Here is a 25,429-nt window from a genome sequence, read left to right on the forward strand (position 1 = left end):
TCCACCACCATTTTTTGAGTACTTCCTTACTTTCTATTTACAGTATCTTTGAACATGGATGAAATTACATTATGAGATTACATAAATTCCAAAATTTCTTTTTCCTTTAGATTGCTTTGGGTGTGTTGGGTGGACTAGCTGTTTTATTGTCTCTTTTGAAGACAGCAGGGTGGAAGAGACGCATTGGGAGTCCCATGATCGATTTACAGGTATGATCACAGGAATTTTTTAAGTATATTTTTATCTTTTGGCTATTTTATATCCTTCTAATAAGACACAGCTAGAGAATGAATAAAAAGTTGCCTTGAGTTTCTCTGGTGTACATGACTAAGAGAGGTGTATGCTCATTTCCCTCCCGTGTTGCTGTGGGCCAGTCTGCACCCAACGGCAGTGCTGTTCTTGTTTCCTCACGTCCTCACCAACACTTGCTGTTTTTCCAGCCTTTCCATTTTTTGCCAATTTGGTGGGGTAAGTAGTATGTTATTCTTGATTTAATTTTCATTTCTCTGATTACTCTTCATATGCTTTATTAATCATTTGGGTTTCCCCTTCTGTGAACTTCCTGTTTATATCCCTTGCCCATTTTTCTAATTAAGTTTTCAGTTTTTCTTGTTTATTTAAACAAGTTTTTATATTTTATTTATTTAGAGTTTTATGTATTTTCTAAATATAAATCCACTTTTGGTTTTTGATGTTGAAATTTGTTCTCCAAGAGTGATTCATGTGTTATTTTATCTATGTGTTACTTTGTTTAACAGAAACTCTTGATTTTAATATTGTCACATCTGAATAGGTTTTTCATATTACGGCATGTGCTTTTAGGATCTTGTTTAGGAAAGCCTCCCCTATCTCAAGATCAAAAAGGTATTCTCCCATATTTTATTCTATTAACTTTATAGTTTCTCTTCTCAATTAATCTTTTTTTATGTTTGTTTTTATTTTTATCTATCATTTTTTGAATATTTACTATGTGCCAGGCACTTTTTTAAGTGTTACGTGTATAGTTCATTTAGTCCTCACGATAGCTCTATGAAGTTAGGTATTATTATCATTCCCATTTTATACATGCTGAAATTGTGGCAGAGGTTAATTAAGTAAGTTTCCTATTCATTTAATTTTTATAGCAACAACGTAATAGGTGGTATTTCCATTTAGCTGATTAAGAACATGAGAAAGGCACGTAGTAAACTTGTTTGTGCTGGGATGTCTTCCTGACTCCAGAGCTAATGTGCCAAGGAATCAGAGGAGGGGGGCTTGATTTACTGTCTGGGATAGTCAAGAAAGGCTTCCAAGAGAAGTGAACTTTAAGCTGGGTTATCTGCGCATTCCACAAATAGTCACTGACAGCCAACTGTCTGAGTGCCAGGCGCTCTACTAGGCACTGGGGGGGTTGTGATAATGAGCAAAGAGAGACATGGTCCCTGCCCTCAGAGCTCACGAGAGTTTGCCAGAGAGAAGAAGGGAAGAATATTTGTAGAATCAATGCCCATTTCATTCCCCAAAACATTTGAGATGAAAGTGTGGAGTAGTTAATTATTGAGTAAGTGGTTGGAACTGGCAGATGAGGCTAAAAATTTAATTTTTGTCTAGGTTGTGGAGGACCTTGTGAGTCAGGAATTTATATTTTAATAAGGAGTCACTGTATATTTTTAAGAAGGAGAGTAACACAATCCAATTTACATTTTAGAAAGCCAACTCTGATGGTAGTATAGAGGATACATTGGAGAGAAGGATTCCAGACTCGAAGAAAATTAGGAAGTGGTTCTAAATTTCTTAGATGGTGAAAGATGAGAAGGGTTGAATAAGACAGAGGCTATTGGGAATGGATCAAAAGGTTAGGACCCAAAAGGTGTCTAGGAAGTGGCTGTAGTTGGTCTTTCTAACTGATCCATGTATACATGAAACAAGGCTTCAAGCTTGAGAAACTGGGTAGATAACATGTTATTAAAAGTAATAGTATAAATAGATTGTGTCTATAATGGCTGTAATTCTCTTTTTAAATTGCAGACAGTTACAAAATTCTTGGTTTACTATGCTGGTGATCTGGCCAATGTTTTCTTTATCGTCACTGTGGGAACAGGTCTTTACTGGCTTATTTTCTTCAAAGTAAGTGATTTTCTGAATTTAACCTAAGTGCCAGTACCTGAATAACTTGTAAGCTTTCTTTATAAAGGAACTGTCTTTAGTTGAGGATATTTCTGATCAAGAGTATTGGGGCAAGTGCTAAACTCACCATTCCCTGAGTGTGCTGTGTTTATTGAGTGCATCACCACCTTCCTCTTTCATGCTTTCTTTGGGTTATAACTTGTGTTTAGTAAAAACTTTGTATGGTCGTATTTAGCAGCGTAATTTTTATCATAGGCACAGAAGTCTGTCTCTGTTTTGCTACCAATGCCGGCTCAGGAAGAACGTTTTGTTACTTATGTGGGATGTGCTTTTGCTCTGAAGGTAAGTTTCAAAGTACGGGTTACTGAATTTAAAAGACCTGCTAATAAGCACATAAGTCTTTAAAATTAAACTGCTTTCAAAATCTTTGGTGTAAAATTTAGTTTAATTTTGGAAGAAAGCATGAATTAATTCTGTTTTACTAGGAAGTCTACTTTTATTTATAATAGATATCTTATTCTGAAGATCTGCCTTAAATAATTTATTATTATTTAATTTAACCTGTTAATTGAGAGTAAAAGGTACCATGCTGGATAAAGTGCTGAACTCTTAGCATTTGTTCTCTGCCTCCATATTCCTTTCCTCCTCTTCCCATGGCAACCCCCCTCCCTACTTCATTGTTGTGTCGATGGATGTGAAGCTCTTTACATGCTTCTGTGGTAGATCTCATCCAATTGTGTTGTGATTATTAAGTGTCTGATGTTCCCACTGATCTGTGAGCTCCACGAAGAGAGGAATCATCCCATACTTAGATTTTTATCCCTTGTTTGATCAATAATGTACCTGCTAGGAAGAAGCCTTAGTTTAAACATATTCTGTAAATGAAAATACCAGAAATAGGGAAAAAAAAAACCAACAGTGAGAGCATGCTAAAACTTTAATTAGGACAAGCAAATTATAGTTGGAAATACCTTTACTTATAAAGAAGTTAGATGATCTAGAAAACAAAGTATGCTTTTGGAAACCTTGGGAAAGAGAGACAATTAATGCAAGATCCCTGTATGAGGAGGAGGTAGTGTGTCTCCTTTCATATCCCTATTTCAAAGAAAGACAGAAAAAGGGAAGTCGAATTAATATGTATATAAAAATTCTGTGAATTGGTGATTCCGTTATTTTGTGAGCATCTGTTGATCTCCTAATGGTATTACGACTTTGTAACTTGTGAAAATTATATATTCTTGTGATTACAGTAAGTTTGTTTCTTTTTTTAATTGAAGTATAGTTGATTTACAACGTTGTGCCAATCTCTGCTGTGCAGCAAAGTGACTCAGTTATACACATAGAGACACTCTTTTTTTTATATTCTTTTCCATTATGGTTTATCACAGGATATTGAATATAGTTCCCTGTGCTATACATTAGGATCTTGTTTATCCACTCTGTATATAATAGTTTGCATCTACTAACCCCAAACTGCCAGTCCATCCCTCTCTGCCCCCTTCCCCTTGGCAACCACAAGTCTGTTCTCTATGTCTGTGAGTCTGTTTCTGTTTTCGTAGATTAGTTCATTTGTGTCATATTTTAGATTCCACATGTAAGTGATATCGTATGGTATTTGTCTTTCTCTTTCTGACTTACTTCACTTAGTATGTTAATCTCTAGTTGCATCCATGTTGCTGCAAATGGCATTATTTCTTTCTTTTTTATGGCTGAGTAGTATTCCATTGTATATATGTACCACATCTTCTTTATCCATTCATCTGTCGATGGACATTCTTAAAGAATCACTGTTGGTTTCATAAGCAGGCTTAATGCAGGTACTTTAAGGTGCTTTGTTTGTCATTCTCAGGCTCTGCAATTTTTGCATAAGCTTATCTCCCAGATTACCATAGACATATTCTTTATTGATTGGGAGCGACCTAAAGGAAAGGTTCTTAAAGCTGTTGAAGGTAATGAAAGTAACCATTTGTACCAAGATTCTTTTGCCACCATTGTAGAGCAAAGAAGGTGAAACGCTTTTACTCATTTTATCTCCCCAACCAGGTGAGGGTGGTGTTCGGAGTGCTACCGTTCCCGTAAGCATATGGAGAACATATTTTGTGGCAAATGAATGGAATGAAATTCAGACTGTGAGAAAAATTAACCCACTCTTTCAAGTACTTACTGTCCTCTTCCTTTTGGAGGTATAAACTGTTTGATGTAATTGTATACAACTTATGGGTACCTCATAAATGTTAATATAATTCCAGCTAAGTTTTCATGTCAATGGAAGAGTTTTCTAAAGGTTAAAATATTGTAATCAAGCCATTAAAAAATACAATAACATGAAATTTACCATCTTAGTCATTTTCAGTATACAGTTCAGTACTGTTAAGTACATCCCCATTGTTGTGCAGTAGTCTCTAGAATTGTGTTCATCTTGCAAAACTAAAACTCTGTACCCATTAAACAACAGCTCCGTCTTCTCCCCTCTCCCCGGCGCCTGGAAACCACCATTCTACTTTCTGTCTCTTTGAATTTGTCTACTGTAGGTAAGGAGTGATTTTTAAACCACTGGTTTGTAGCAGAATCCCATAGGAAGCTTTTGCAGAATACCTATGCCTTACCTGACCCCTCGAGATTATGTTCAATTCCGTAGCTCTGAGGCGAGCCCAGGTATCTGTATTTTAAGAAACCCCCCCCCATTATTCATATTCTCACTCCTGTATTAGAACCACTATTAGAAGGTTGAAATTTTCTAACAAATTATCATTGAACACCTACTATGGACTGCGTTCTGTCTTAAGAGCTGGAGCTGTAGCTTAACAAGACACACTGAATGGGTACATGCTTATGATCCCTTTACAGTTATTTCATGGGTCTGGGTAGAATTATTAAAGAAGTATTCAGTACTGAATATGAGACTGAAATATGGAAATTGTATGAGTAACAGATTTACTCTAGAATTAGCTGCTTAAGTAAGGTTAGATACGAATTATTAACTTGTATGTCTGTCTGCCTTCCTTCCTTTTTCCTTCTTTCCCGCTTTTCTCCTTCCTTTCCTTTTTAAACCTAGAGGAATGTGTGTGTCCCTAGGATATATGAACACTGTCTCAAAAATTCATTTATAGTAGTGTTTTTTAAAGCTTTAAAAGGTATTATGTGAGAAAAAAGTATTATAATGAAGTAAGTTTGGAAAACACTGGATTCAATAAAGTCATGTAGATTCCTTTACCATAAAACTTTCCAGAGCTTTTATTCTATGAGGGTGGAAGGCATGGAGGTGCGTATAATATACTAACTAAACTTATTTAACCATGGTTTCCTTTTATCAAAGATGATATCTTCCTCAAAAGACATTTTGGAAAATACTGTTTTAAAGTATAAAAGGTATTTTACATAGTGCCTGGCATATGTTAAAACTCATGAAATACTGGTTGTTCATTGGTAGTTTACTGAAGAAAGCTTTATTCTCTTGACAGAAATTTTTGAGCTTTGTCTGTATATATGATAATAAGGTTATATTTGGCCTTTAGTCATATTGAAGAGAATACCAAATGAACTGGCTAAATATTTTGTATTAAATACTTTGTAATTAAAATACTGGATAATTATTTTTATCTAGATTTTCTACCATTTATACAAACTTGAATACTTTAGTTTTTCAAGGTAAGGAGTAGAGAGGAGGGTCTCATTTTCAGACTAGAGGAGTTTTCTTTATCTATGTCTGTTTAAATTATTTTTTCTTATTATTTCAGGTTGTGGGATTCAAGAACTTAGCATTAATGGACTCATCTTCTAGTCTTTCCAGAAGCCCACCTAGCTACATAGCTCCTTATAGCCGCATTTTGAGATATGCGGTGTCTACTGCTCTTTGGCTAGTCATTGGAATTATACAGGTAACAAGAGATTGTTCTTTTAAGCAACATTGCCTCTCTATATTTTTAACTCTGTTTACATGCTAATCCTCAAAATTGACCACAACATGATTTCTATAGTATGAAGAAGGTGATAAGAACAACAATAATAATAACTAATAGCTAATTTTTACATAGTATGATAATCTAGGCACTGTGTTAATTAACTGCATTATGCAAATTAACTTACTTAATCTTTATAGTAGCCCTCAGAGATAGATTCTTCTAGTATCCTCATTTTATAGCTGAGGATGCTGAGGCACAGAAAGGTTAAATATTTACCTAAAGTCATGCAATTAGAAATTGGCAGAACTGGAATTTGAACCCAGGCAATCTGATTTCAGAGTTCATTTCTTATCAATAGTGGGGCTCTGAAGGGTCTTTCAGAGTCTGCAGCTTTCTAGTCACAGGATTTAGTTTATATATAATGATAGGAATTGCTAAGGTACCCTTAATCTTTTCTTTTCTTTTGAAATGTAACTTATAGTTTACATTTATCTGTATATCATTAAATCTCTCAAAAACCAGTACCCCTTCTGAAATCTTCTTTGAAATATTTCTTGAAATAGCTGAAACTAAAAATAAATCTTCTCAGGTCCCAGGGCTCTAGCAGAGGATCTTTTCTATGCTTACTTCCCTTATCTTCTTAAAGCTTTAAAAAAAAGAATGAAAGGAAGAAAAGAAAGAAAGAAGCAGCAGCTACAGCGCTTAACTCTGATCTCTGCATTTCTTTCTCTTGCTTACAGACACTCCCATGAGTTTGATTAAGATCTCTTTAACTTTTAAGTAAGCAAATGAAGGTGGGACCTCTAGAAAGAATAGGTTGAACTTCCTATAAACTGGAGAGCAAATATTTGCCTTAAAAGCTTATTTTAAAAGGTCTTTGGGATTGAAATCCCAAAATTCCTACAGAATTGGACCTAGGTGTCATTCCGTAACTTAAGAATAGACTCTTGTAAATTTGCATTTATTTTAAGTTGGTGAGACTTGTTCAAACTTGAAGCTATAGGATAGAGCTAGTGAGGGATAGTTTGACAATCGGAAAAGGAAGAGAAACAGAAATTAGGATTTGAAATAAAATTCGATTAAAAGAATATGGGGTTTGATTTTTTTCCCTTCCAGTTTTATTGAGATATAACTGACATACAACACTGTAGAAGTTTAAGGTGTACAGCATAGTGATCTGACTTACACACATCATGAAATGATGACCACAGTAAGTTTAGGGAACATCCAGCATCTCTTATAGATACAAAATTAAAGAAATAGAAAGAAAAATATTTTTCCCTTGTGATGAGAGCTCTTAGGATTTATTCTCTTAACTTTTATGTATAACCTAAAACAGTGTTAATTATATTTATCATGTTGCACATTCCATCCTTAGTACTTATTTATCTTATAACTGGAAGTTTGTACCTTTTGACTGTCTTTATCCAGTTCCCCCCACTTCCCCCTCTAGCCCCCACCTCTGGTAACCAGAAATCTCATCTCTTCTTCTAAGAGTTTGTTCATTTGTCTGTTTGTTTTTGATGTATAATTAACCTACAACACTATGTTAGTTCCTGCTACACAGCATAGTGATTTGATATTTCTATACATTTCAAAATGATCACCATGATAAGTCTAGTTACTGTCTGTCAACCGTATTATGGGGTTTGATGTTTATCATCAGTATAATAGTAAGAAAATATTTATTTTTACATATACCAGTATAAGTTTTTGTGAATAGATCATATTTATCTGGGTGTAGAGAATTTAAGGGAATATCATCTGAAGCTTTTCATATTGGTTGAGTACAACAATACAGAAACCCCAAATAGCAGTGGCTGAAATAAAAGTGACTTTTCTGTCTCCCGTGAGAAAGAAGAGCAGAGGTCGGCAATGCAGGGCCGTCAGGGTGGCTGCTGTCAGGCCCAGATGCCTGTTGTTCTGCTCTGCCCCTCAGGACTTCACCTCTAAGGTCACCTTGCAGTCCATAATGGCTGATGGAGCTGCAGGGGTGAGCCAGGGGAGAAGACCTCACCCTTTCCTCTTTTTTTTTCACTATGAGTTTTAACTGAAAACATTAAAACAGCTTAACTACTCATAATGAATTATGAAACTGTAATAGTTAAATTGTATTATCATTTATGAGGCATTTATTCTTCCTTATTTTGTAGACCTGCAAGAAAGTTTGCATACTTGTGTTGTTTTCTGTTCTGCATTTCCGAGGAAGATTATTAAGAGAAAGTCTAAAAGTTTTATAAATCAAAACCCAACTGAGAAGTAAAATATAAAGAGAAAAATTTATATATAGCTGAGCATAGGTGGTTTTTAGCTCACGTTTTAGGTATGAAAACAATTCAGCTCATTTCACATGAAACACAAGCAGGTAAAGTAGTAAAGCTGAATCATGAAAACCCCTATCAGTTGTTTTTAGCATGCCTCTTAATTTTTTTTTCCCCTGGTTTCTTGTCTTGTGTGCCGGAGTCTCAAACAGAACAAGTCTCGAACCACTTGAGGGGGTGTCAGTGATAAATGGGCCATGAAGGAAAATGTCAGCAAACATGGAAAAGCAAATCCTGCCATAACTATGTAGTGCACCCAGACTGTTCAGCCACATACCCATAGATAAATCCAAGTATTGCAGAAAAGAATAATTCCCTGAAACCCCTGTTCAGCTAGCTTCTGGCCCTTGTAATCCATTTGTATGGGCAGCAAGCTCAGATGCTCCAGCATGACTGGATGAGGAGGCGGGCAGTGGGGCAAGGGCAGCCCCAACTCAAGGACCATAGGGGCCGCCGGGGTCTGGTCCTGTGTGCAGATTGGTGGGCCTGCCAATCGGGGGAGTGCAATGGACGCTCACCCTCTCCTCTTTGAGAGCCCTTTCAGAAGTGTCTTTGACATGTCCTTGGTCAGAACTTGGTCACCTGGCCACACTTCACTGCACTGTCAGCTGGGCAGCAGTGTGCCCACTCAAAGAAGGTTCTGTCACTAAGGGGAAGGGAAAGGATTGTTCGGGCAGCAACTAGCTGTCTTGGGCACTACCGTCTAACCTCGTTCTTTGTTTCCCACTCTGCTGTCATTTGATAGGAAAGTATTTCCATGGTCACATTCTCAAACTATCAGTGTTTATTCCTAAAATATCCATAAAAGTTCCTTTAGCCTATTACAGTTCCATAAATTTGTCTATACAAACTCTTCTTGATTCTCATAATATTAGGCTTTATTGTTCACTCCTTATATTTCCCCAAACCCAGCTTCTTCAATTTTTAAGTGGCATCTTTTAGTTCTTAAACTTTGAATGTTACTGTTTTTCATGTCATTTAAAGGAGTTTTAAAATGTGTACATAGAGTATTTAGGAAAGTCTTTTCAGTATTCACCTGCTATATTCATTTACATATCTGAGTACATTTTATGTGCGAGGCACTGTGCTGAGCGCAGAGATACGCTGTAACAAGAACAAGTCACAGTTGTGACAAGTGCTGTGAAGGGCATCAGCAGGGAGATGAGATAGTGAGTAGAGGGGGAGGTAAGGGGAGTGGAAGTTAGGAATGCGACAGCAGGTGACAGCTTTGAATTGGGTGGTTAGGAAATGTTATCTTTCTCTGAAGTGTATCTAAGAAGGCCTACAATGTAAACTTTTCTCTTTTGATTTATAAAACTTCCCTTTGTAGTATTGTTATTAAATCTATCTAAGAAGACACTTGAAACCATTCCATTTGAACGTTTAACACATTATCTGTAGTTGAAACAGAATACTTGACATATGCTTTTTATGTGCTACTCTATCAGAGAAGATTAATTTGAAAAACAGCAATTTTTCTAGTGGCTTTTTGAATTTAGGAGATGAGCAGAATTGCAGAACCAGACCTAAATCTGGCCATTAATGCATTGGTTTATCCTAAAGCTTTTAAAGCCCCTTACTTCCTCCCCCTGTGTTTGTCCTGTCTTATTTTAATGACACAGAAAAGTTTTTTAAATTCAAAATAAGCTCCCTCAGTGAATCTTAACACAATTCCAAAGCACCCTTCCTTTGACAGAAGAATCAGAAATGATAAGTAGGATTTTATCCCACAGGAATTGTTATTGGCCACTATGTTCTTGGTTGGAACTTCTTTTTTCTTATGACACTATACTGTGACTATAAAAGAAAATTAAATCCTAAAATCTAATAAACATGAACTTGGCTTAATGTTTCAGATTGTGTTCTTTGCTGTCTTTTATGAGAGATTTATAGAAGATAAAATTCGACAGTTTGTTGACTTGTGCTGTATGAGCAACGTAAGTACTTTCTGACTTTATCTCGCAACTGTTATTTCTTCCTTTTTAAAGGTCATGAGTACACTACAAGAGGCTTTAAAAGTGATTTGCTATGATTGTATTTTTAGTCTGATTTCCACTGGTGGTTAATTCCAGAGATGGTTATAACAAGCTACAAGTTAATATTTACTGTCTTAATTTTTCCTTCTTTATTTGCAGTTTCTTAATTATGAATTGCTTATGCCACCAAACAGTTGACTCAGCCTGAAGTCCCTGAAAAGTTTTCATATATCAACCCTGTTTCTTCCTTTCTTGGGAGTGTCTCCAGTCTCTTTTGCATCTACTTTTTAAAATAACCTCATTATCCTTTATTATCTTATTATTCTCTTTATATGTTTTCCAAGAATTCAACCCTCATTATTTTGAGAGAAAGGAAGCAATTTTAAGAAGAACTTAATTTTTATTGTTTTGCAGATGAGCTGCTAACTGCTTCTTCTTCTCTTTTGATAGATATCAGTGTTTCTGTTATCCCACAGATGTTTTGGTTATTACATTCATGGTAGATCAGTACATGGGCATGCCGATACTAATATGGAAGAAATGAATATGAATCTTAAAAGAGAAGCGGTATGAATGTATTTTATATCTTTTTGTTTTTTAAGTTGAGAGATGGGTTCTCTTAATGTGGGATTTGTAGTAATCTTTTTAAAAAATCCTCATTGATTACTTTTGAAAGTTGCTAGGATACCAACTCATTACCCTCAACACTGAAAGGGAATGAATCAAATTCCACCCTACAGTTCTTTCAAAGTAACCAAATAATTCATGAGGGAAAGATCTTCCTGTTGGAAGAAAGTAAAAGGAATTCTAAGTTAGAAAATCACCATTTTGTAATTACTAATGGATTAATGCCTATAGGCTACAATCATCAATGGATGCTAAAACAATTAAGTGAAGGATGACAGGGAACTTTATAATGAGGAATCAGGTTGATATAATCTGAACACACTGGCTCAACCTTACTACAAGTAAAAATTAGGAAAACTGACATTATGCACTTCCTCTTATGATGCAGTAAGGAAGTACATAATATCACCCATGAAGTATTCTTGCCTAAGAAAATTGGACCTGAATGTAATCAAGCCTCTAGATCTAACCTCCAGTTTACAGGAAATAGAGGGGATAGAGACAGAATAATACCACAGGAAGCAATTAGCCAGATGCAAAATGTTAGGATGTCTCACCAGACAAACGACCTAGTGTCTCCAACAAATCAAAGGCATGAAAAGAAAAGGAGAGGTGGTGGTGGTGGTGGTGGAAGAAGACTGTTAGATATAAGAGAAATTTAAGAAAAAAAAACAATCAAATATAATGTGTAGACTTTGATTGGATCCTGATTCAAACAAACCAACTATAAAAAAATCTTTGGGAAAAATCTTGGAGATTTAATAGACTAAATATTAAATTATATTAAGGAAAGATTAATTTTATTAGGTGTGAAAATGGCATTTTTTTTCAAGGTCTTATTGGTTAGAGATACATACAGAAGTATTTGCAGATGAAATAACATGGTATCTGGGGTTTGCTTTAAAAGAAAAAAGTTGGGAGGATAGATGAAAATTGGTAAAATGTTGGTAATTGTTGAAGTTGGGTGATGGATGGTTTACTGTTCTCTCTACTATGTATATTAGAAAACCTCCATAAGAAAATTTAAAAAGAAAAATATGTACTTAAGAGGAAAAACCAATAGGATTTATTGATTAAGGGACTATACCTGTGACTTGCAAGAACTTAATAGATGATAACAACATCTCAGAGAAGAACAATTTATTTAATACATTGAACTGAATCAGTTGGTTAACTATTAGAAATTATACCTGGACTGAAAGGTTAAATTTAAAAATGAAACTATGAAAACCTAGAAAAGAATATTTCAGATTGGGAGATGGTAATCTAAGCATAAAATACAGAAAGCATCCAAAAAGTAACATTTGTTGATTTTACTTTATTAATGTAGAACATTTGTGTAGACAACAATTATATTAATAAAAGACATGGGGTAAAATTCTCATAGTAAATATGACAAACATATTGATAACTATTGAAAGTCATATAAATCAGTAAGCAAACTAAGTTAAAACCTCAATGGAGGGACTTCCCTGGTGGTCCAGTGGTTAAGACTCCACACTTCCACTGCAGGGGACACAGGTTCAATCCCTGGTTGGGGAACTGAGATCCTGCATGCCACAGAGCGTGGCCAAAAAAGAAAAACAAAACAAAACAAAACAAAAAACTCCCATGGAAAAATGACAAAAAGATTTTTTTAAATATGTAAATAAACAGGAAGAGACTAATAAACCTCTAAAAAATATCCAACTCATAAATCATAAAAGAAATGAATGTAAAAATAACATTTTTACTTTCTTCAAATTACCAAACTTTTTTAAAAAAGCTAATAGTAGCATCAAGGACAGGGTGAAATGGGCACTGGTCTCAGAATACATTTTTACAAACCTGCCTAAAAGCATTTGACAAGAGCTTCTTAAGAATTCATTATCTTTGGAACTTCCCTGGTGGTCCAGTGGTACAGAATCCGCCTTACAGTGCAGGGGACGCGGGTTCAATCCCTGGTCAGGGAACTAGGATCCCACATGCCACGGGACAGCTGGGCACACGTACCACAACTACTGAGCTTGCGTGCCTCAGCTAGAGCCCGCACGCCGCAAACTACAGAGCCCATGTGCTCTGGAGCCCACGCACCACAGCGAGAGAGAGGAAAAACCTGCATGCCACAACTAGAGAGAAGCCCACACGCCACAATAGGAGAGAAGCCCACGCACCACAAGGAAGAGCCGGCGCCCCGCAACTAAGACCTGATGCAGCCAAAAATAAAAAAAATAAAGAGTTCATTATCTTTGACTTACTGATTCTATTAATCTAACTCAAGGAAATAATTAGCAATGTGAATAACTACTTAGGTTCAGGATCTTCATCACGGGTTATTTATAAGGGCAAAAAATATGTAAAAATGAGAGAATATTAAGTAAATTGGTTTACCTATACAGTGAAACCCTAGGTAAACATTAAAAATCACGTTTTATAGAACATTTAATGACATGGAGAGTTGCTGAGGATATAATGTTAAGTGAAAAAGAAATCAGTATGATCCCAATTTTATGCCATCTATATGTATATGCCTAGACAACAACTGGAAATGAAATACCTTAAAATACCTGTATCTCTTGGTGTTCAGGTTGTAGGTGATTTTTTTTCTTTTTTTGTATTTCTCCATATTTTATAAATTACCTGTAGCAGCATGTGCTTTTTTAATCAGGAAAAAAAATTTTTTCTTTTTAAATAGAGAAATTCACTACACATAGACTGCCTTTAAGTCAGTAGAAAACCAGGTGTTATATTATGTTTCCAGCTTAGGTTTAGATAAAGGAGGAGAATGTTAAGTTCCAGAGTAAGCAAATAAAGTCGAGAATGGAGGCAAGAATACTTATGCTGAACCCTGAAGCATCTATGAGAATTGGCTAGGTCGGGGGTAGGGCAAAATGTTACAGGCATATGGTTCTCAGGATTCAAGGCGTGTCAAAGAGACTTGAAATAGATATCTGGTCTATAACATTAACCATTGGGTCATGTATCACTCCTTTTTTTATTGGAATTAATTAAGGAAGCATATTAAAGTGTTTAGAAAACAAAAAAGACCATTTATAAAAGTAGTTAATTCTAAGACTAGACTTCTTGTCATTTATTAAAGAGCAATAAATTAATTATAAAGAAAGCTAAGAATATCAATATACAGTGAACTTAATATGAGATTTTTTTTTAAGTAGGGCAGAGTAAAGGAGATGATATAGCACCTGCAAGGAAGTATGACGAAATAGAAATTAGTAAAACCTAGAGGGGAGTGGGAACCTTGGATACTGTTAGAATCTCTTTGTCTCAAATATAATAGTTCAGTACAATTTCAGTTGGCTTCCAAATCTTGTAATGTTAAATATTGTATTTTCTTTTTAAGATAGGCAAAATTTTCATAGTCTTGATCTTAATTTAAATTTTTTAACTTTTCAGGAAAATTTGTGTAGCCAAAGAGGTTTGATACCCAATACAGATGGTCAAACTTTTCAAATTGCTATTTCTAGCCAGATGAGACAACAGTATGACAGAATTCATGAGACACTAACAAGGGTTTGTATAAAGTACAATTCACATATATTTTGTCAGTATTTCATGTTATTTAGATACCAAGGATGTAAGGCATGTTGCATTTATCCTTGTCTCTTTTTCACATTAGAAAAATGGCCCTGCTAGACTATTGAGTTCATCAGGAAGTACTTTTGAGCAGAGTATAAAAGCATATCATACTATGAATAAATTTCTTGGCTCTTTCATCGATCATGTATGTATCATCATTTTTTTTTAAGCTAGAATCAAAATGCTATTTTAAAAAAGTTAACGAGGAGTGTCAATTATTTCTTCAGTCAACCAAGTCAATGGACTTACGCCTTGTGGGGTTTTTTGTTTGTTTGTTTGTTTTTGCTGTAAAAACTAATACTGTGGCTTAGGGATGGAGTTAAGTTATGTAAAAGAAAAGATTTTTACATGTCTATTAGCATGATGATTACTTTAAAATATGTCTGTAATGGAATTTTGTTACTTAACAAATATTATCAATTATTTATTGTAGAAATATGCTATGATTGTATTCCTAAAAATCTTGTTATAAATTGATTTTCAGTATATCTAGTCCTAAGTACTACTAATAGCATTTAAAATTTAAAACATTCGTGAAGAGAATTTTGTTATAAAGTCCAGCGTAGTAAATTGTCTTTGAAGAACAGATTTTCTTTGTGTCCTATTCATTTTTCTTTCTCTCCTTCTGATTTTACAAAAATTGGGAGGCATTCATTTCACTGCTATTTTTGAAATGACTCTCATTTTTTATATTAGGTTCATAAGGAAATGGACTACTTTATAAAAGATAAATTGCTTCTTGAAAGAATTCTTGGAATGGAATTCATGGAACCAATGGAAAAAAGCATCTTTTACAATGGTATCCTTCAAATGCCTTTGCTGAACTTGATTATTATTTTCCAAGTTTGAAAAAACATGCTTGTAGTTCCTGTCTTTTGATTTTATACTTTTATATAGGAAACATAATGAACTTAGTTAACTTCAAGGAATTATAGTAGTTTTCTGTGTCCTGTTTTATTATGTCATGTATCAATAGCAAGAAACAAATATATAAAAGATAATTATTCTGCAAGAAAGTAAAAAAAAAGCTGAATTTCAAAATCAAACAAGACTTCCCTGGTGGTCCAGTGGTTAAGGCTCCACACTCCCAATGCAAGGGACACGGGTTCGATCCCTGGTTCAAGGAACTAAGATCCCACATGCCACATGGCACGGCCAAAACAAAACAAAACAAAATCAGTGGTAGACATGGAAGAGATAGTAAAACAAATACATAAAGTTCAGATTTTATTGGACTGTTCATTCAGTGGCACACTTATGAAACACTTAAAGAAGAATAATGTTCATGATTTATCTTTAACATTTAATTTTTCATTTTAAAAATTGCACATATCTGTGTGATAGGAATAGTGACTAAACATGGTTTTTTATCATTAAAAAGGAAGTATATATGTCACTGTCAATGTGACTGATAACCTCTTGTGTGGCTTGGGAAGAATGGAAATGGTATAACCAGTGTCCTGACCTAGATATCACTTACCCTTGTGTTATTGAGTGTCACATATTGTGTCAGTCCTGGGATACACAGACTAATGGTCCCTCCCTTGGGCATCTTGTTTAGTAGACTGTGGAAAGTAGGCATGTGATGGGTGAGTGGAGTGATGCTGGGATAGAAGTCTGTGCAGACACAGGTTGCACTGGGTGCAGAAAGGAAAGTAGAAAATCTGACTAGATACAGGATGAAGCCAGAGAGGCAACATGGTGAAGTTTGAACTGGGTCTTAAAAATTAAGTTGGTGTTGTCAAACAGGAGGGTCCAGGTAAGAGAGGTGAAGACGTTTGTGCAGAAGGGGAAAAGGGCGTTATACACTTACGAACTTTATGATTGAAGCCTCAAACGAAGTGGGTCAGTGAGAGAGTGCATGAACGATAAAGAGGGCAGAGACTGAATCCCAAAGGCCTTGTCTGACACCCTAAGGAGTTTTGCTTTATCCTATAGAGCACTTGTTTCCAAAAACATTTTTAAAACAATTTTTGTCCTACAAGGTGTGTGCAGGTTGATCCATGGAGGTGTGAGAATAAAATATTAAAAAGTCTTTGTATATTTGCAATTCCATCATTCTTAATTTATATTTTGGAAAAATTATATGTAGTAGTAATTAATAAACTACGCCTATTATGGGATGCATGCTCAGCATTTTATTCTGATAAGGATACATGGTCAGAACAATTTGGAAACCACTGCTAATGAACATGGATGTCATCAGAAAGCCTTCAGCATATCTGATTTATAAATTGGAAGAATTATTCTGGCAGTAGTGAATAGGTTGGGTTAAACAGATGTAAGACTATAACAATATAACTTAGTCATTAAGAATATAGCTTTCAAAGTTTTCTGGTCTTGGGTTCAAGATCTGACTACTAGTTTTGTGCACCTGAGAAAGTTGTTTACCCTTTCTGAACTTTAATGCCCTCTCTATAAAATTAAGTATAACCTTCTAAAGGTTGTTGCGTTTACACATGTGTAATCATTGTGTAAAGAACCTGGTATGGGTAGGCGCTCAGAAAAATGATGTTGTTACCATTTCTAATAATAATAATAATACAATCATCATCAACAACTTCTTCATCTCTATTGGGAAATTAGGAAAATATGAGCTAAGGCAGTAGTGATGAGGATAAAGAAGAAAAGATTGCCAGAGATGTTAAGGAAAAGAAGGTAGGAGAGAAAGAGTAGTCAAAAATCATCCGGATTTCCAGCTTGTGTGACTAGGTGGTTGGTGGTGGTGCCACCCTTCACTGAGACTGGGAGTGCAGATGGAGGACCAGGTTTTGAAGGAAAGAGGATGAATTTGGTTTTGAATATGTTGTGTCTTGAGGTACCTTTGGGACATCTAGGAAGAGATGTCCAGTAAGCCAACTGGGGGACTGGATCTTAGGAGAAAGTAAAGGCACACAATAAGCTGGGGAGTCTCATCAAATGAGGTCATTGCTGGAGCAATGGCAGTGAAAGGTCACCCACGAAGAGTGTATATTGCTGGCTTGTTTATTTTTTTAAAATATGTATACAACTATATGTACAGAAGTGCATATCTTGTAAGGATATAGCTTAACGGCCAGTGAATTTTCACAGACTGAATATATTTCTATAACTAACGCCCTGATCAAAAAAGAATGTTAGCAGCAAGCCAGATGTCCTCTTATATAAAACAAGAGTTCCTAACTGGGTGTCCATGGGCAGCTGAATCACTGAAGTGATTCTCTGTACCTCCCTGAAATTGTGTGCAAGATTCGTATGTGTGTACTTCCCCCACTTCCTCTCGTGAAAGGGTCTGTAGCTTTCATCAGAATCTTAAAAGGGTGTTCACATCCCAAAAAGGATGAACTCCTACTTGGGGAGTGAGAAGAGAAGAAGTCTCAGAGAAGAACCTTAGGGGACTACTTGAGACATAAATTGTAGCACACTATTCTAGTCCTTGCTGGTTTTGTTTTGCTTTTTATTTATTTATTTATTTTAATTGAAGTATAGTTGATTTACAATGCTGTGTTAATTCTCTGCTGTACAAAAAAGTGTGTTTTGCTTTTTAAACTTAATCTATCTTAGAGAATCTTTCTAAGATTCTTTAGCCTTTAGTTATATAAACAAATAGAGAAAGGATATTCATTACCTGATCATTGAAAGATATTGACTGTATACTTAAACTACTAGCAATTACAACCCTTGGTGCAAATGTTAAAACTGCTTTTTATGAGCAGAGTTCTTTGATTAACCTTTTAGATTAGCAAATTTTAATACCCTTTGTTTATTTTTTGTAAACCATGAAGTATTTTTGTCTTTTTTTAAATTCAGGTATAATTGACATACAATAGCCATGAAGTATTATAGTAACTAGTTGTTTTTAATTATCCAAGTTTTATCACCAGCAATTTATCACAGGTTTATTCTATTTTTAAATTTCTAATTTATGTCTTATAAATTGCTTTTTTTTGATAGATGAAAGTTATTCTTTCAGCAGTGTTCTGTATTATGGAAATGAAGCCACTCTTCTTATTTATGATCTGATGTTCTTCTGTGTTGTGGATTTGGCTTGCCAAAATTTTATTTTAGCATCCTTCCTTACGTACCTACAGCAAGAGGTAAATTTAAGAATTTTTTCTGAGTTTCATTTAAAAGAAATATGTTAGAAGTAGATATTTATTTTTATAGCAGAGAGTAACAATGTATACTCTCACTAGGAATTTATAAAGATTTAGAATATGATTAGCCCTGCCAAAAAAAGGAAAAACATTTCAACCAGGTTCATTCTACACTTTCCTTCAGGGTCAATGAAGTACTGAGGTCTCGGGGAAGGCATAAGTTGCTTGAGCAAATGTGAAAGAAACCTAATAGGAAGACATTTAAATTACCCATCTCTCCTAGATGCCAGCAGTGAGCAGTAATTAGAGTCCCATTCACCCTCTGCACCAGATGTTACCGTAACAAAAAGGCAAGCTCTGAGATCTAGCTCTAGGCTCAGCCACTTTAACTTGTAACTCTCACACATCCCCTATCTGCTTGGATTAGAAAACAATTGCGTGGATGGGTGTGGAGCCTGAAATGGAGACTTCAAGAAAAACCAAATTTGTTCTAGAAATGTTAGTATTCATATCACCCAAATATTCCCCACTATGTCAAAGAAGTGTATGAGTTAATAAGATATAATGTAATAGTTTTTGATAGAGATCTAGAATTATGAACAAATTCTGTTCCTCACAGTTCTTTTGATGTTTCCATAGCTTTTAGAGCTAGAGGAAACTTGCCTTGCCAAATATTTAAAAGTATATTCCTGTGAACATAAGGGGATTTGTATTATTAATTTATAAAAATATATTCTGAATAGGGACGCACACTGCTTCAGAATTATGAAAGATGATAATAGTCTTGAAATAATTTTGTGTATCACCATGGAATTCAGATGTCTGATACATGAAAATAAATAGTTGAGAGAATTAGCTAGTTTAATTTAGATATTTTAATTGATGTGCACAATTAATTTCCTTTATATATATATTTTTCCTTCTGAATTGTTTTACTTTTTTTTCAGATTTTTAGATTTATTCGTAATACAGTAGGACAGAAGAATTTGGCATCCAAAACATTGGTGGATCAAAGATTTCTGATTTAATTTATTGAATAGATAAAGACAATTATAATCATGGCAAAAAAGTCATGATTATCAGGTTAGTTTGCCATATTTTTTAAAACTTGTAATACAAATTATTCTATTTTTATTTGTTTTTTAATCTACAGAAAGATTGATTTTTATAACTTGTAGATATATAACTTGCTTTGTGAACATGTAGTGTGATACAATGGAAAATATTATTTTCATAGTATGCATGGTATTTAATTCACCAGCTCATAGACTAGATAGCTCTGACAATGGGACAAAAAAAAAAATCTAAATGTTGCTTTCAGCATAACATTTTTTTAATGATATTCAAAACAGTCCCCATCATTTGTCTCTGTAGATTATTTTATGAACTAGATTTGACTACATTTTCTCACATTGAAAAAGAATTTTGATTCCAAGTTCAAGCCTAGTTTTCAATTCAATATTTTGTTTTACATATTTTATGGTTAAATAAATGTTGAAAATATTTTCAAGTTTACTTAGAAATTTGAAATTGTATATGGGCTGAATCAATTTGCCTCATTTTAATTGTTCACCCTGTTTGGCAGTGGACTGATTCAATATTGGATTAATAGGCACCTCGTGAAATGGTACGTAGTCATTCCTTTGTATACCTGTATTACTAGGTCAATATACTCTTTCCATGAAGTATGTTTATATCTCTAATATCATTTACATTATTGAGCTGTAATATGTGACATTTCCTCAATATAGTTTTTTATACATTTATACATTACTTAACATTGTAAGAGCACTCCCAAAGCTTTGCTCTTCAATTACGTTTAAAGATTGTAAATAACAAACTAAGTTATGTTAACAAGGTGATTTATTGAAAGTAAACTTAGGCTTCATAAGTTAGTAGGCTAGTATTTTTTTTTTTAAATAAGGAAAAAAATATGAGGAGCCAAAATATAATTAATGTAAATCCTGAGCCATGTAGCTAATAATTTTCCATGATATTATTTTTCTTCAGTATGCTCTTTAATAATCCTTTTCATTGTGTACCATGAACTTGAAAGTCACCTTATTTCAAGTATAATGGTCATTAACCCCCAAAGCAACATTTCTTACTGCCTTCTATGTTAATGCTGTGTAAATACTTAAATGTAATGCTATGTAAATATTGTTTATATTACTGAATTGAAAATATAGAATAAAACATTTGGTGTTTCTCTTTCCTGTTTTATTAATATGTATTTTATGAAATAGCATTTAGGAATACAACAGTATTGGGGCGGGTGTCCCCAGCCATTGCTAAAGCTGAATCCTTTACATTCTCTGAATCTTGAGGATGACTGAGAAGAGGGGAGGCTAATAAGTTGAGGATTTGAAACTCCGGTTTCTTAAGGGTCACAGTACAGAAATGCCTTTCTAAAAGCCTCAGAGATAAGTAAATGTACCAGCATGGATTTTTAAAGCCACCTACTCAGAAGCTTATGAAAGAAATACAACTCTCATTCTGCATAAAAGAAGTTAATATTCGTGTGAATGTATTTAAGTGGAAATTTCAAAAAATATGATCGGTTGGCTCACCTGCTGATAAATTAAGACAGAGAAAAGACATTTAAAAAATCATTTTAAAGTAGTTTTGTACAATATTATTTTTATTTTGGTTAGATACATAAAAGGGTGTACAGGTTTTCATACACTATTGGCTCTTGTGTTCATATTGCCACGATTTAAACTTTGTGATCATGTGCTTAATTTTCTACTAGACCCATAATATTTTGTCTTATTTCTGTAAAACCAACCCACTGTACTTTGTATATTATATCCTTAACTTTACTGATTACATAGAAACATTTGATAAATCTCTTGGTCATTTCATAATGACCCTAGGTTCACCTAGAGGTTCTTTACAAGCTGCTGTGTGCTTTCTATCCTCCTTAGAAATGCATAGGCCCTTGAAATGATTCTGCAGATCAGTCTATTATGAGATGTTTATACTCACTCACTTCTCTCATACTGCTGCCCTAGCAAACTGCCTTTTGAGAAGGCTCTGCTGTTTACCTAGATTGAGAAGCATTCAAAATGACCATTAACACAGTGCTTGCAAGCATGAAACATGAACCTTTTTGTTGTCGGTAAACATTGACAATAAAAACTGCGGGGGAAATAAAGGTAAGTTGAAGAGCAGTGTGGCTTAATGGGAAAATGCTCCAAATTTAGTAACAGAAGCCATGGATTTGAATTCGAATTTTGCCCTTTGTCACTTACTAGCTTTGTGACTTTACACCAAGTTGTTTGGCATCTTTGAGCTTCATTCCACATCTTTACAATGGAAATAATATCCTTTGCTTACCACTTGTTGTAAGGATTAATTCATTAAGACAGGCTTATAATAGTAAACTATGAACACTGGAATTTTAAAATATTTTAGTTTGAAATATGTGCCTTCAAATGTATGTTCTATCTTGCTAATAAATTAATTCTATGATATTAAAACTGAGATTACTGATTTCAGTAACTAAGCAATGAAAATCGTGGACCTTACTTCTGCCTCAGTCACCCCAGCCTCAACAAGGAAGAGGCCTTGGTAGATGTCAGACCTTTAGTGAAAGGAGGCAAGAAGGAGCTGTTACCCCATGTTGTAGGTGTGGTTTGTGGTACAGATTAGAAAAGAGTAGAGAGTGGAATGTTGTCTCTGAAAGGGAGGGTTTATTTCATTTGCTTATTCATTTATACATTCATTCAAGGAACATTTCTACCCATTTCCACTCCCGAGCCCCTCAGAAGGGTAAGACAATTAGTAGAGGAAACAGGTATATTAACCAATAATTACAGCAATCTGAAAAGTGCTACAGCCACTAGGGTGTGATGTGGGGAAAGCTCGTAACTGCGCATCTCTGGTCATCAGGGCTTTGACCTGACAGAGTGGTATTTGATCTAAGATTTAAAGATAAACAAGACAAGTGCAATCAAAGCAAGGAACAATATATGCTCTGAGGTGAAGCACATGGCCATTGGCTACTACAGATTGTTTGAATACAGAATACATATATTGTTTATATATATTTTTAAAATATTCTGTATATTATGATGTTTTAACATCTTAAAATTTTTTTCTGACTGGGGAGAGACTGCCCTGCTGGGACTAGCCAATTCTTAGAGGTAGCAAAGGACCCAGACAGAAGCAGGCCTCTGATATGCAAACTCACCAATCCAGAGCCATACCTGCACTATCTGGCCCTTACCCCCCTGGAAGCAATATTCCTCTGCCTTCGTCATCCCAGGACCAGGTACCAGGCAACCAGGGACCACTCCTATAGCTTAGAGCCTGCTGTAATTATTCAGACTAACCAGTCCTAAGTTGTTGCCCTGCCCTGCCTTGCCTTCCCTGCAGAAATGCAGAAACTAATAAAGGCCATGGCCTAGGCTCTCCCCTCACTCCTGTCCCTTTGCCTCCTGACCAACACTGGTGCTTCCCCATGTGGCTCTGCATGGCGGGGGTGCCTCCTGTTTCTGACCTGTGAGTATAATAAACTTTGTTTTCCTGAGCCTCTACTGTGTCTCCTCTTGTGGCCGAACCTGACTGACTATCCCATAAAAGAACACCGGACAGTACATTTGGGGGTTTTGGAGGGAGATGGTTGGAAAGGAAAACAGGAGCCATATCATTAAAGGCTTTTACATCAAGCCACAGTGCATGGAGAGTTTAACCAAGCTAAGTTTCCCAGCCTACCTACAAATGAATACTCAGTACCCCGAAGAGTAAGTGAATGGACAGAGGGGCAAGAGGGGACCTTCCACAGTCAGATTGCTCTGGTATAATTGACGGTCCATGGGCTAGGAGACTGCTTGGCTGCATGTCATGGTTCACAAGAAAATACATTGCCTATAAGAGAGGCAGTAAGGCAGTAAAGGATAGTGGCTGAGAACACAAACTCTGGAGCCGCACTACCTGTATTCAAGTCCTGACTCCACCACGTAGTAGCTGGGTGATTTGGGGTATCTTGCTCATCTGTAAAAGGGGATAATAGTGCCTACTTCAGAGAGTTATTGGGAAGGTTAAATGAGTTAATGTGTGTACGGTGCCTAGAAGAGTGCCTGGCACATAGTAAATGCTATGTAGATGTTAGCTATGTAATAGTAGTAGTAGTGGTAGTAAGTCCCATGAATATTTAATCATGAAAGAAAGACCCAGATTAGTCCCCTGGGAGCCTGTATTAAGACACTGTCACATTGCCGGGAGTGCTAGAACAGTAGACAAACTGCCCAATCAAAGCAATCTGTAGGATTTAAAAAGTAACTTTCCTTCTATTATAGTTATTATTACAAAAGAAATACATGGCTGTGGCCCAAGGATAAACAAATGACCAGTGGGAGGGAGACTAGAAACAGAGCCACAGGTATACAGTCACTTGATTTATGACAAGGGTGACATGCAGTGCAGTGAGGAAAGGGTGGTTTCTCAATGTTCAATTGAATATCACAAGAGAAAAAAATGAATCTTTACCCCAATGTTACACACAAAAATCAATTTCAGCAGATGGTAGATCTAAATGTGAAAGTTTAAATGATAAAGCTTCTAGAAGATAACATTGGAAAATATGTTCATAACATTGGTGTAGGCCAAGATGTCTTAAGACCCAGAAAAGACCGACCATTGGTAAGTTGGACTTCACTATTTACATTAAATTTACAATTATGCATATTTACAGTAAATGTAAATTTTCAATTTACGTTGAAATTAGGAACTCTGTTCATCAAAAAATAGCATTATAAGAATGAAAAGACAAACTTCAATATGAGGAAAAAAATTTATAAACATATATCTGACAAAGCATTCCATCCAGAGTAAAGAACTCATCAAATCAATAAGGAAAAGACAGACAATCCAATGGAAAAATGGGCAAAAAACTGAAGTATGCATCTCCCAAAACCGGGTTCGCAAATGACCAACCAGCACATGTGAAAAGTGCTCAACCTCAGTCATCGTGAGAATGCAAAATAAAATCAAGAGATACCACCGATTACCAAACCATCAAAATGGCTAATATCTTAAAACTGAAAATACCAACTGTTGGTAAGGAAGTGGAACAAATGACTGTGATACTATGTTATATAAAGCGAGAGGATTTGTCTTATTAGACTGGACTATTTTCCAGGTATCTCAAAGATGTTAAGACTCGACGTTTCTGCCCTGTTTGACTGAAGCAACAGTGACAGCGGATGGCAGTAGAGCGCATGCTGAACTCTGGCCAGCTTTCCAGGGTGTTGAGCTCCCTGGGCTGCAGAGCCTGGGCACAGGGCTCCCTAGCGCCGCACTTCAGGACCTTGACCTTGTCCCCGCTCCTCACTTCTACTGTCCCTCCCCGTATATGTAATGCTGAGGTTTTTTCAACCCAGGTTTGGGAATTGAATGCTAAAAGTAGAAATATAAGAGAGAGAATCACAAAACAGGTCATGTCTCGAGGAAAAAAAAGCTCATTAAAAATCTAATGATTATGGAATCTTCCTTCATTTTAATAAAATACACATTTACATTAAAATCTTAAAAAAACACAAAACATTATCCAGAGTATGTAAGGCCTCTTTTATAAATATAATCTCACCAAATGGGACTCTGTATGATATTTTCCTTATATGCTATGATATACGATATATCATAATGTAAAATGTGACATACTATATTGTATGTTAATACTATATATGTTTTAATGTGGCAACTTTAAACCTTCAGCAAAAGGCAATATAGTTTCCAAAACCATGCAGCCCACGTTCTTTTCTTAGATTCTCTTAGAGTTTGTTTTACATGAGTGAGGCCTCTATATTAAGCAAGATTACAAGAGAGGTTTTCAGCATGTA

General features: G+C 35.3%; 1 protein-coding gene and 1 pseudogene across 1 annotated transcript in view; one reads left to right on the forward strand and one right to left on the reverse strand.

The window, feature by feature from the left end:
• Positions 1–19,626, forward strand: part of TMEM67 (transmembrane protein 67) — a 41,987-nt gene extending 22,361 nt beyond the window's left edge. Inside the window, exons 16-28 of the mRNA XM_061171411.1 lie at positions 111–209; positions 2,008–2,106; positions 2,362–2,448; positions 3,956–4,055; positions 4,150–4,289; positions 5,844–5,984; positions 10,186–10,266; positions 10,756–10,872; positions 14,326–14,442; positions 14,549–14,653; positions 15,205–15,307; positions 18,442–18,584; positions 19,532–19,626. Of these exons, the coding sequence (XP_061027394.1) occupies positions 111–209; positions 2,008–2,106; positions 2,362–2,448; positions 3,956–4,055; positions 4,150–4,289; positions 5,844–5,984; positions 10,186–10,266; positions 10,756–10,872; positions 14,326–14,442; positions 14,549–14,653; positions 15,205–15,307; positions 18,442–18,584; positions 19,532–19,612 (1,413 nt within the window). The 3' untranslated portion in view covers positions 19,613–19,626. The remainder of the gene's footprint in view (positions 1–110; positions 210–2,007; positions 2,107–2,361; positions 2,449–3,955; positions 4,056–4,149; positions 4,290–5,843; positions 5,985–10,185; positions 10,267–10,755; positions 10,873–14,325; positions 14,443–14,548; positions 14,654–15,204; positions 15,308–18,441; positions 18,585–19,531) is intronic.
• LOC133077294 (signal peptidase complex subunit 1-like) lies at positions 8,408–8,720 on the reverse strand (annotated as a pseudogene).
• Positions 19,627–25,429: the final 5,803 nt, after the last annotated feature.

The sequence above is a fragment of the Eubalaena glacialis genome, chromosome 17 (assembly GCF_028564815.1).
Source record: "Eubalaena glacialis isolate mEubGla1 chromosome 17, mEubGla1.1.hap2.+ XY, whole genome shotgun sequence".
NCBI classification, from domain to species: domain Eukaryota; kingdom Metazoa; phylum Chordata; class Mammalia; order Artiodactyla; family Balaenidae; genus Eubalaena; species Eubalaena glacialis.